Source organism: Chelonoidis abingdonii, chromosome 11, assembly GCF_003597395.2.
Source record: "Chelonoidis abingdonii isolate Lonesome George chromosome 11, CheloAbing_2.0, whole genome shotgun sequence".
NCBI classification, from domain to species: Eukaryota; Metazoa; Chordata; order Testudines; family Testudinidae; genus Chelonoidis; species Chelonoidis abingdonii.
The window spans coordinates 44,528,790-44,540,301 of record NC_133779.1 but is presented as its reverse complement, the minus strand read 5'-3'; the positions used below and the strand labels follow the sequence as shown (position 1 = coordinate 44,540,301).

Below are 11,512 nucleotides of genomic sequence, written 5' to 3'. Positions count from 1 at the left end.
TGGAGCCCAGGGGCTCTGGCTCGGAGGGCTGAGTCCTCGTGATATCTCCTGAAGGGCGGGTAGGACCCCCAGGGCGAGGGAGGTCTGGCCCACTGATGGGCTCCTTCAAGAGACTGTTCCAAACTGGGGTGTAGCCCAGATCCTGGGGAGCCGTGACACCCTGGGAGTGGCATGTAGTACTGGCCACACTCTGGGCAGTGCCAAGGGCAGAGCCCAAGCTGCCTGTCCTGGGGCCAGCTCTCCCTTGCAGGGCATGTGGTGCTCTTCTGGCACCAGGAGTCCTCCAGGGGGCTTGGATCCCTTCCCCATGTGGCCTAATGGAGATTTCAGGGGGGTTCCCTTCAGCCTTGGGGTGCTGCAGGGCAGCAGCTTTGAAGGGCCAGGCCAGGACCCTGCACCCTCAGGACCCCAGTCCAGGGCCTCATGCTCCCATCCCCACCCTGGAGATCTGCCCTCCCACCAGGGCCCAGCAGGGAGCAAAGCCCAGGTATAATCCGCTGCCATGGCCAGGGCCAGAACCCAGGAGTCCTGGCTCCCACCGTCCCAGTGCATGCTCTGCTGGGTGTCTCCAGGAGGGGGTTGGGTTGCCAGGGAGGGAGGAGGTTCTGTGCCCCCCAAGCTTGACACAGGAGGGGAGCCAGACGTGCTTTGTCTTGACTGGGGCGTGTGTGTGTGGCCCAAGCACCAGTGGCTCAGAGGTGGGTGGCTTGAGGGGCTGCCAACCCCACTCCACCTTTGCCAGTGACACAACCTCTTTGTACCTTCCCCTGCTGAAACCCACTGGCTTTCCCCCTCCCCTCCCAGGGCTCCTGGCTCCTGCCCACTCCCCTCTTCCCAGAGCTGGGGTGAGTCTGGCCCCTGACTGGGTGCCCTGGAGCGGGGCCGCGTGCAGGGTTAGTGTATAGCCCCCCCCCGCCCGGCATGGGGCGCTGGGCGCAATGGAAATGGCCAGGCCCAGCACAAATTCTATTGCCTCCTCCCGTGGGGGGAGCGCTCGGAGCTGGAGCCATTGACCTGATGGGGGGCTGGAGCCGAGACCCTGAAATTCCCCCGCTGGTTACCCCGATGCTCCACTAGGTGGCGCGGGGGCTCAAGCGTCGGCCGGGCACAGAGCCAGGTAGCCTGCGAGTGGCGAGTTCGGGGATCCCCGGGGGTGGGGAGTGTCTCTATTCCCAAGGGGCACCCCTCCCTCTGGGCAGGCATGGGGGCCCCCTCTGCCTCTGGGTACCTTCCCCTTGGGGGCAGACTCTCCATCCCCCCTCAAGTTCGCCCGTCCTTGTTCCCCCAGCGGTGCCCAGGGGGGTGCCCCCCATAGGTAAGAGCTATGGATGCCCCCGGGGGTGCTGCTAGGGTGTGTTGGCATCACTCCTGCCCCCCCCCACATGCTCTGCAGCCAGGAGCAGCCCTGGAGTGTGGCCCCAAGATCTAACCCCCAGCTCAGCCAGGCGTCACTCGATGGGCAGGGCCGTGCCAAGGGGGGGCGGTGGTAGTATGACCCGTGGCTCTGTGCCAGGCTCTGTGTCCTAGCTTCTTCCTGCACCAGCCCAGGTAACAAGCTCAGAGGCTGCTGCCCCTTGCGCTGCCTGTCCCAGAACCATTCAGCACCGGCGCCGCCGCCCCCCCCAACACGGAACAAAGTTTCTCTTGTGCTGCCTGGCTGCATGGATCCCCTTACCTTTTATTGCCAGGGGGGCTGTGACATTGGCCTGGCTACGGGACTAGACCCAGCTGCGGGAGGCTCTGCTGGGAGTGCAGCGTGACCAGGCTGGGGTGGGCGCTGCTTAGATTGGGGGACGCTCGCAGCGGCTCTGACCCTTGCACCAGGACTCCAGAGGACTCTGGGGAGTCAGAGGGAGGTGTGATGCCTGTCAGCACGGGGGCAGGAGGTGGCCTTGGGTCTGGGATGCAGCTCCCAGGAGAGTGGGGTGCCAGGGACTGTGCCCCTGGGGGAGGGACCACATCCTGACCCTGCCAGGTGGGGCTGAGGCTGCATTGCTGGAGATGTTTCAAGCTCGCCTGGCAGAATGCTCGGGGGGCGGGAGGGCTTTAGGGACTGTGTGGCCAGGAGCTGGGCAGACTGGGCCTGACAGAGGTGTCCCAGGGCTGCTAGGTGAGTGCAGCTGGACAGCATGAGGCTCAGCAAGGAGATGGGAGTTGGGGGGAAGAGCTCAGGAAGGACAGGTCCATCTGGGGCCTCCCTGGCTGTGCTGCCGAGGGGGGTGGCTACTGAGCCGTACGATGGGGACTGTGGGACCAGGCTGGCTTTAGCAGACTGAGGCTCCTTGCCAAGCCCGGCTGGGGCTCTGGAAAACTGTCAGGAAAAGTGCCTGAGCTGCCTCCAAAGGGACCCCACCAAACGCAGCGGTTAGGACCGGCTATGCCCCGAGCCCTGGGCTGGTTATGCCCTTCCGCTCCCCCCAGCAGCCCAACCGGGAGCCATGCCCCCACTGACCTTAGGGGAGGGCCTCCCTTTGGTGAGATCTAGAAATGATTTGCTTCCCAGAGATAAGGGGAAGGTTTGCGGAGTCCAGGGGCCACTGGAACTCAGGCTGCCAACACGCTCACTCCAGCATGGGGAGGGGAGAGAGGTCTAGTGGGGTCCTTGATGCAGGCCCAGGTGGGGCTGGGGTCGGTGCAGGGTCCCGCCGGGCACTGCTGGAAGCCAGGGGCCCACAATCTAAGGATGCTGATAAGCTGGCGAGTGGGGCGATAAAGGGTTAGAACAGGGGTCTGACCCCTCTGGGCGCCAGGGGTCGCCTTTCGAGAGTGAAGGCCTGGCCTGGGGGGACAAACGGGGTCACGAGAGCTCAGCAACTGAGCCTGATCCGACGGCTGGAGACAGAAGCCAGCCAAATTCAGACTAGACATAAGCTGCCAGTTTTTAAGAGTGACCATAACCACTAGGCCAGGCAGCACACCTGAGTCTGGGGGTGTTTCCATCCCTGGCCACCTTTACAAAGCACAGGCAGGTTGTTCCCAGGGATCTGCTCTGGTTCAAGGCAAAGCCCAGGCTGGCATGGCTAGGTGACCCCAGGGCTCCATGCATCCAGTGCAGCGTTTCTCAGACTGGGGGGCCTGACCCCAAAAGGCCTTCCAAGCCTATTGGGGGGGTTGCGAGAGTGACGGCTGCTGGCTGGGCACCCAGCTCTGAAGGCAGCGCCAGCAGCAGTGCAGGAGTGAGGGTGGCAGGAGAAGGGGGAGGGGTTGTCACAGCCTGAAATATTTTCAAAGGGGGTCACAGAGTTTGAGCCCAGCCCTCAGGAGTCCTAGGGCTGCTCCAGCCAGGAGGCGGAAAGGGCCGTTCCCCCCCTCCCCCGGGGAAATGGGGACGCTTGGTCCAGAACCGACGGCTGGGAAACAAAACTTGGGCCCAAATATTTGGGGTTTTCCCGCTTCCATGGAAACCCCTTTGCTGGGCCCAGCCCCCGTGCAGCGCTGACGGGCCCCGTGGAGCGGGCTCGCTCCGGCTCGCGGTGTGAACGCCCGGGCTGGAGGGGTTCGCCGGGGGGCTGTGTCCTAAAGCCCCCCCCCTCCGGTAGGGGCCGACCTCCGGCAGCGCGGCGCTACCCCCAGTGCCCGGCTCCGCGCGAGCTGTTACCGGGGGCCGCTCGGCCCCCAAAGGGTTAAGCTGGGACTTGGGGAACTTTGTTCGGGGTGGCTGCGCTCCGGCTGCTGATTGGCCCGAAGTTGGAGCTGGGGGCGGGGCCTTCCCTGCCCACCGCCCGGCCCCTTCACCGCCCTCCCGCCGGTCAGTGCCCCCGTCCGACCCGGCCGGAGCGATGTGCCCGGCGCTGCTGCTGCGGCTCTTGCTCTGGGGGCCGCTGCTGTGGGGGCGGTTCCGGACGGTGCGCGGTCTCCGGCACAGCGTCTATTGGAACTCGAGCAACCCCAGGTACGGCCCGGCTCGGCTCGGCTCGGAGCCGCTGCGCCCGGGGGCCGGGCAGGGAGCGGGGATGCTTGGCGGGCTCTGTGGCTGGGGGTCCCCGGGCGGCGCTTTCGGCTGTCCGGACTTCGCGCGCGCGGCGCATTAGACCCGTCCGGCTCCTTTGTCTGCAGTGCCCGCCCCCTGCCCGGCCCGGCCCAGCCCCAGCCCCGCCCGGCCTGCTTCCCCACGCCGACGGGGGCATGGCTGGCCCCTGGGCTCGCCGCTTCCGGCTCAGTCCGGGGCCTGAGAAGCGTAGAAGGGCTGGGCCGGCCCCTCACATTCAGCTGGGTGCGCGAGCGGCGGGCAGGGAGCGGGCGCTGCCAGCCTCACCTGTGCCAGGCCAGCGTTCCTGAGCGGCGCCGCCAGGCCAGGGGGCGAGTTGGGGCGAGTCCGGGGCGACTCAGTCCCCGGGAAACGTGCCCGGCGTGGGAACGGCCCAGCAGCGCCTGGCGCCCTGCAACGGGGCAAGGGGCTGCGGCCCTGCTGCTTCCTCAACCAGGTGGAAGGTGCTCGCCCCATAGGCCCTCCCCAGGGATTGCAGCTGGCCGTGGACACGGTGCTTCGCAGCCTGCCCCCAAAGTGGGCGTGGCAGGGCCCAGCGCTGCTCCTGGCTGTGCCCAGGGGATGTGCCCGGGGCCCAGCCCTCCACTCACCGACCCAGTGTCCCCCATTTGTAGCCTTGAACTGGGAACTCTCCTGTCTGCCCGTGGTAGCGAGCCCTAGGGCTGAGCTGGCAGGTGGGTTCTGGGGCTGGAGCGTCGGGAAGCAGCTTTGGGTCCCTGCCTCTGCTGTTTCTGTGCCCCTGCAGTGTGGCACCAGCTCCTGTCCCCTCTGCAGGCAGCACGGGGGTGCCACCCCCTTCCAATGGCAAAGGCATCTGGGCTGTGCCCCAAGGCTCTGCCGTCTGCTGGAGTCAGGCTCCCCCAGCATGGGGCAGAACAGGCCATGCCCTGTGACACGAGGGGGGTGGCAGTGGGGGAGCTGCAGCGCCTTCCCTCCCTCCCTCTACAGATCTTAACTGTGTTTGAGACTCGACTTGAGCAGACTCTGCCCCATCGGGGGGCTGAGGGACTGGCTGGCTAGTACATGTGGATCCCTGATCTTTCCCTGCTACTCCAGGCAGTAGGGTCCTGGCTCCTCCTTGTGGGGCTGGGCACCCAGAAGGTCTTGCACAGCTGCACTTGGGGGTGAGCCCATCTCCCTTCCCCCTGCCTCAGCCACCTCATTTGCAGAGCTCTGTCAAGCGGATGCCATCCCGCTCCCAGGGCTCTGGCCTGCTAGGGGAGAGCTGGCTCCCAGTGCGGGAACATTGGGGCCGATTTGGGGCAAACCCCACCCTGAGCTCCCAACTTCTGCCTTGGGATGGGCTTGGAGCTGCAGCTCTTGGGGGGTGGGGGTGAAAGTTCTCTCCAGGCTGGGTGCTCCTCTGGGGCGATAATCTTGCCCCCAAATCATTCCATCCAAGTGTCGGATTTCACTGCCCCATGGAGGGCCAGGGAGCTGTTAGCCCCTCACCTCTCGGCTTCGAGGGACAGAGCACAGCACGTGCAGGCCCCTTGCCCAGGGCTTGGCCCTCTGGCAGTGATTGAAGTTGCTGATGGTCTGAGTCGGGGTGGGAGGGATGGGGCTCGGCCTGTCCCTGACACACAGCGGTTACTGTGCCGGGCTGTCACACTGGAGCCTGGGCGCTGCTGAGAGGAAGGAGCTTCCTCAGGACCTGAGCAGAAGTTGGGGGAAAGGGGGCAGGCCTGGAAGCCATAACCTGGGCAGTGTTCGGGTACAAGGAAGAAGTGGTGGCAGAGGCATCCAGCATTGAGGGTGGGGGGGTGGCAAGGGGGTGCCCAGGGCCAGGCCTGTGGGGGGCTCTGGGCCTCCAGGGAAGCCCCTGGGGAGGCTGTGAGGGGGCCCAAATTCCCCTCTTACTCCTGGGACACGGGGGAGGACTCTGGTCAGGGGTGAGACTCTGTGTCCAGGTGAAATAGGAGTGCTCCCTCCTCTGTGGTGCTGGCGTCTGGGCCAGCCAGAGGCGAATGGCTGCTTAGGGGGGCACTCAGTGACCTGGCCCCTTTTGCGTTTTTGTGCCATGGCTTGGGGCTGGGTTTGCTGGTGGGAGCTGGAAGAGCAGGGTGTAGGTGGGGCTGGTTGGCCACCTGCTCCCCTCCCGGCAGCGTAACTAAAGCTGCGGCCCAGCTGCCCAAGTCAGGCCCGAGGTGCCGGCTGATCCAGCATCAGCATTTGCCGAGACCGGTGCAGGGACTAGCCGGGCTGTGCTCTCCCCACACTGCCGACCCCGCTACCCGGGGACCTGCCTGAGCTCCCTGGTGTCCTGCAGCAGAGAGGCTGGATTGTGGGCTGGGGGAGAGGTTCAGCAGGGCGTGCACCCCTAGTGCTGGGCATCCCCATCAGAGCTGCCCATGCAGGGCATGGATGTGGCACCTGGACCTCGGTCTGCAGCTGGGAGGCCAGGTCAGAACTAGGTGGTGGTTTTCCCTGTGACCCCAGCCCTGTGTGTGCCCGGGCCAAGGGAGCGATGCATCGGGGCTGTGAGTAGCAGGATGCCGCTTGTAGCTGAGCTCTGCTGTCCTCCTTGGCTATTCTAGGCAGGTTCCCCGAGTTCCTAGCCCAGGAGAGGACCTGGGGCAGAGGGGAGGGGGGCAGCGGGGCTGGGCCTGCAGCTCTGTTTACATTCTGAGCTGTTGCCCAGTGAGCACAGACAGCCGCCTGCCCTGCCCTGCCTGGGGGAGGTGGATCGGCCAGGTGTCTGCGTTTGGCTGGTGGGTGGGGCAGGGCAGTGTGAGCTCTTACCTGCCCAGTCCTCGTTAAACGGGCACTGATGTCTCAGCCCACTGCCTGCCAGGGCACGGCATAGCCTGGTGCTCCCTGCCTCCTGGGCGCAGCCACCAAGCTGCCCTTGCAGCCTGGCAGAGCAGGGGGTGCAGCTGGACTGGGGCTGCTCTCAGCTGCCCTTGGTGGGTCTGTCTCCTGCTCAGGGTTGATTGGCAGAGCAGGCACCTCCTGGTTCCTTTCCTGCACTGTAACCACTAGACCATGCTCCCTGCCATTGCCAGCGCTGCCCAGTCCAGCCTCAATCCTGCACTGCAGCCACTGGGAATCTGGATCCTGGTGGAGTTGCCCCTGGGGCTTGCCCATGCATGGGTCTGTGCATCAGCGTGTGAGCTCCCCTGGGCCTGGCTGTGCCTGGGTCTTTCCACAGACGTGTGAGCTCCCCTGGGCCTGGCCGTGCACTGTATGTGTGTGCGTGCACAGATGTGTGAGCTCCCGTGGGCCTGCCCATGCATGGGTCTGTGCAGCGGCGTGTGATCTCCACTGGGTCTGACTGTGCAGTGAGAGTGTGTGTGTGTGTGTGTGTGTGCGCGCGCACACAGGCATGTGAGCTCCCCTGGGCCTGGCTGTGTATGGCTCTGTGCACAGGTGTGTGAGCTTCCCTGGGCCTGCCCATGTGTGGGTCTGTGCACAGGCGTGTGAGCTCCCCTGGGCCTGGCCTTGCAGTGTGTGTGTATGTGAGCTCCCCTGGGCCTGCCCATGCGTGGGTCTGTGCACTGGCATGTGAGCTCCTCTGGGTCTGGCTGTGCAGTGTGTGTGTGCGCGCGCGCGAGCTCCCCTGGGCCTGCCCATGCATGGGTCTGTGCACAGGCGTGTGAGCTCCCCTGGGCTTGGCTGTGCGTGGGTCTGTGCACAGGCGTGTGAGCTCCCCTGGGCCTGGCCTTGCACAGTGTATGTGTGTGCGTGCACAGGCGTGTGAGCTCCCCTGGGCCTGGTGTGCAGTGTGTGTGTGCGAGCTCCCCTGGGCCTGGCCGTGCATGGGTCTGTGGACAGGTGTGAGAGCTCCCCTAGACCTGGCCTTGCACAGTGTGTGTGTGTGCGTGCACAGGCATGTGAGCTCCCCTGGGCCTGACCGTGCGTGGGCCTGTGCACAGGCGTGTGAGCTCCCCTGGACCTGGCCGTGCACAGTGTGTGTGTGTGCGTGCAGAGGCGTGTGAGCTCCCCTGGGCCTGGCTGTGCGTGGCTCTGTGCACAGGCATGTGAGCTCCCCTGGGCCTGGCCGTGCATGGCTCTGTGCACAGGCATGTGAGCTCCCCTGGGCCTGGCCGTGCATGGCTCTGTGCACAGGCGTGTGAGCTCCCCTGGGCCTGGCCGTGCACAGTGTGTGTGTGTGTGCGTGCACAGGCGTGTGAGCTCCCCTGGGCCTGGCCGTGCACTGTGCGCAGCAGACTTAGCACAGAGGCCCATGCTGGCCCCTGCGGCCTCATGTGTGAGCAGCGTCCCTTCCGCCCACTGGTATGTCACAGCCGATCAGTGCAGCGGGGCATGAGGCCTGCGTCTGGGGCAGGGGCTTTGTGCACGCTCAGCTCGCGGCCTGATGTGGCTGGGCTCTGAGCCGCGGCCCCGGCCCCCCAGCCGCCCCGCCGAGCGCATTCAGTCCCAGCAGGCTGAGCCTAATCGGAGCTGATGCCTTTTTGTTTAGCAAGGCCAGCTGCCCGGTAGCTGTTTCAGCCACAGGCTGGAGCTGAGCGCTCCGTGGGAGCCAGTGGCTGACGAGTCCCTCCAGGTGTTGGGGCCTGGGCCTGCCAGCACCTGGCCTGACCACAGGGGGAGAGGGACTGGGGCTGGCCCCCTCGCACGGCCCCCAAAGCTGGCGTGTGCAGTGGGGTGACTTGGGGGCCAATCTAGGCTGCAAGCGCAGCTGTGTCAGTCACTTGACCCCGTTGGCTCTGCATGTCTGGCCTGTGCTCCCTAGGGGCTGGCATGTGCTGGGTCCATCCCTCTGTCTGAAGTGCCCAGGAGGGGCAAGCAGGAATCTCATCATCCTGTCCCAGTGCCCTCCCCCTGCAGGCAGTGCCAAGGTCACCAGCACGGGAAATGGGCACAAAGGGAATCTGTAAACTCAACGCAAGCCACCCCCGATTTCCCAGTTTTTTCCCTGGTGTTAGCTGGTGCCCTGTAACCAGCCAATGTGAACCGACCCTGGGGACACGCACAGACTCTGGGAGAAGCCAGGAGCAGGGGAGGAGGGTGCATCTCTCAGCACGTGGGGCCTGACTGGGACCGCTGGGTGTCATGGCCCAGCCAGCTCTGCCCCAGCTGCTGCTAAGCCTCTGGTTGCAGGAACCTCACCCCTCTGCCCAGGCAGCCGGCTCTAAGCCCACAGGCAGCGCGGGCATTTATCATCCCCAGGCCAGACCTCCTCCTCCGGCTGCTGGGTACAGTGGGCAGATGGTGGGTGTGGCTGAACTCTGGCTCCCCTTCCCCCACAGCCGCTCTGGCCAGGGTTTGGTGGGTGGGGAGAGGGTGCTGCTGTCCCCAGTCTTCCCAGCTCCCTGCCCCTCCTGGCACCATGGCCGCTCTCCCACCAGCTCCCTGCCTCCTTGCTGGCCCCTCCTGGCACCATGGCTCTGTGCCCACTCACTGTCCCCTTCTCTCACCCAGGTTCCTGCATGAAGACTATGCTGTCCAGGTCTCCATCAACGACTACCTGGACATCTACTGCCCGCACTACGAGCACCCTGTGCCTGCGGGCCGGGCTGAGACCTTCAGCCTGCACATGGTGGACACCGAGGGCTACCGGGGCTGCTACGAGACACCTGGTGCCTTCAAGCGCTGGGAGTGCAACCGGCCCCACGCACCCTTCGGACCCGTCCGCTTCTCCGAGAAGATTCAGCGCTTCACGCCCTTCTCACTGGGCTTCGAGTTCCAGCCGGGGGAGACCTACTACTACATCTGTGAGTGTCCCCCCCCAGGGACCCCCCAGGCCTGCCAAGTGGGGCTGGCTCCAGGTGGAGCTGTGGGCTGGGTGGATGTGGGAGCAGCTGGGAGGCAGTGCCCTGGCAGGGATTCTGTCCCCGTTTCCCCAGCCCACTGCAGTGTGCCAGGTGGCCAGGAGGGGGCGCCCCTTGCCCAGATCTTGGCTGCTGCCTGAGTTGGGCCCTGGCTGAGTACCCCTGCTCCAGCCAGCCAATGCCAGCTTCCCCCGGGAGCTCGCTGGCCCAGGCTGCCAGGGCCTGGGCTCTGAGGGGATGGGGAGCGGCTCCCTGGGCCCTTCCCCCACCCCCACCCCCAAACAACCTGCTGCTGTGCCTCTGTTCTGGGTGGGGAAGTGGCGCTGGTGCAGCACCCCACAGTGGCTGCCCTGGGTGCCCATTGGTCTGCTCAGGATGCGAGTGAGGAGTGGGCTGTCGGGAGCAGGGCTCTCCTGGGGTTGAAGCCTCACTACTCTCCCCAGCAGCGATGGCTGTGGGGTGTGCAGAGATCCCCCGTGCCTGGGGGGGCATGGAGGGCACTGCCCTGTGGGTGGAGGGGCAGGTGCCTGCAGGCGAGCCAGGGAGTACCTGGGGCCGTTGGTGCCCCCTAACAGGCAGGCCTGACGGTGACCCCAGCTGACCCCGAGGGAGGGGCTGGACTCATGCCTTTCCCAGCTGTGTGGGGGATGGGGGGGCTCTCTTCTGCTGGTCCCAGGTGCTTCCTGCTGCACTAAGAGCCCCGCCATGGAGCCACCCACCAGGCGCTTGGGAGCTGCTCATAAATCCCCCTCAACGCCCCTTTGAGAGGAGGGGTCCGAGCAGGGTGGGGACTGGAGCGGGAGGGCCCTGACCTTGCCTCCCGGACGCCACGGGCTCCCGGCTGTGCCCGTGTGGGCAGTGCCCTGATGTCCCTGTCTCTGCCCCCAGCTGTTCCCAGCCCAGAGAGCACCGGACGGTGCCTGAGGCTACGAGTGGCTGTCTGCTGCAAGGCAACAAGTGAGTCCGTCTGGCCGGCGCTGGGGGGGCGGAGTGGCCCCCCCACGCGGCAGGAGCCTGCTAATGGGACCCAGACGTGGGGTGGACATGAGCCCTGGGGAGGGGGAGGGGGAGGGGCCCTCCCGCTCTCAGTCTAGACTCTTCCCAGAATCCCTTGCAGCGGGGGGAGGGCGGCTCTGTCTGGGGGACTCTAGGTGTCTGGCTGGTTTCATCCTGGACATTAACCCTTTCCACCCAGGCACTGCGGGGAGGGGAGCCCTGGTTCTCTCCGGCGTCGGCGGGGGGCTGGGAGGCTGCTGATTTTGGAAGAACATGCCGTGGACACCCCCACACCCTGTGATGGGGGGCAGATGCACATCGGTGCCGGGAGTCTGGCCAAGGCCAGTTGCCAGGATCCGGGGGGCGGGGAGCACAAGGGCAGTGCAGGGGATGCGGGGGGAGGGGAGATGGGAGGGGGCTTCCTGTTGGAGACAGTCAGTGATGGATTCTGGGTTTGATTTGTTTCTAGCAACAAAGCCTGTGACAGAAGTTCCCAAATCTCAGCCCCGTGGGAGAGGGGGGTCGGAGGGTGAGTATGTGTGTGTGGGGGGTGCTCTGTGCCCCATGGAAGTGGGGGGCTGTGATGAACTAGAAATGTTCTTAATGTTTGCTCTGAATACTGTGTTGGTGCCTCAGTGTCCCCCAGGCAGTTCTTAAGTATCTGGCAGAGCAAAGGGCCAGTGCACCTAATGCCTGGCACTCTGTCTCCTAGCAACTGATGGCCTGGGCCCCTCCTCTGCAAAGGTGCCAACTGAAGGTGTTGGGGACAAAGGGATCAGGTGACCTCCTGGCC

The 11,512-nt window shown here is 65.5% G+C and overlaps 1 protein-coding gene across 1 annotated transcript in view; it reads left to right on the top strand.

Annotated features, from left to right (window-relative positions):
* Nucleotides 1-3,776: 3,776 nt before the first annotated feature.
* Nucleotides 3,777-11,512, top strand: part of LOC116830138 (ephrin-A3-like) — a 70,404-nt gene continuing 62,668 nt past the window's right edge. Inside the window, exons 1-2 of the mRNA XM_032789412.2 lie at nucleotides 3,777-3,892; nucleotides 9,374-9,666. Of these exons, the coding sequence (XP_032645303.2) occupies nucleotides 3,780-3,892; nucleotides 9,374-9,666 (406 nt within the window). The 5' untranslated portion in view covers nucleotides 3,777-3,779. The remainder of the gene's footprint in view (nucleotides 3,893-9,373; nucleotides 9,667-11,512) is intronic.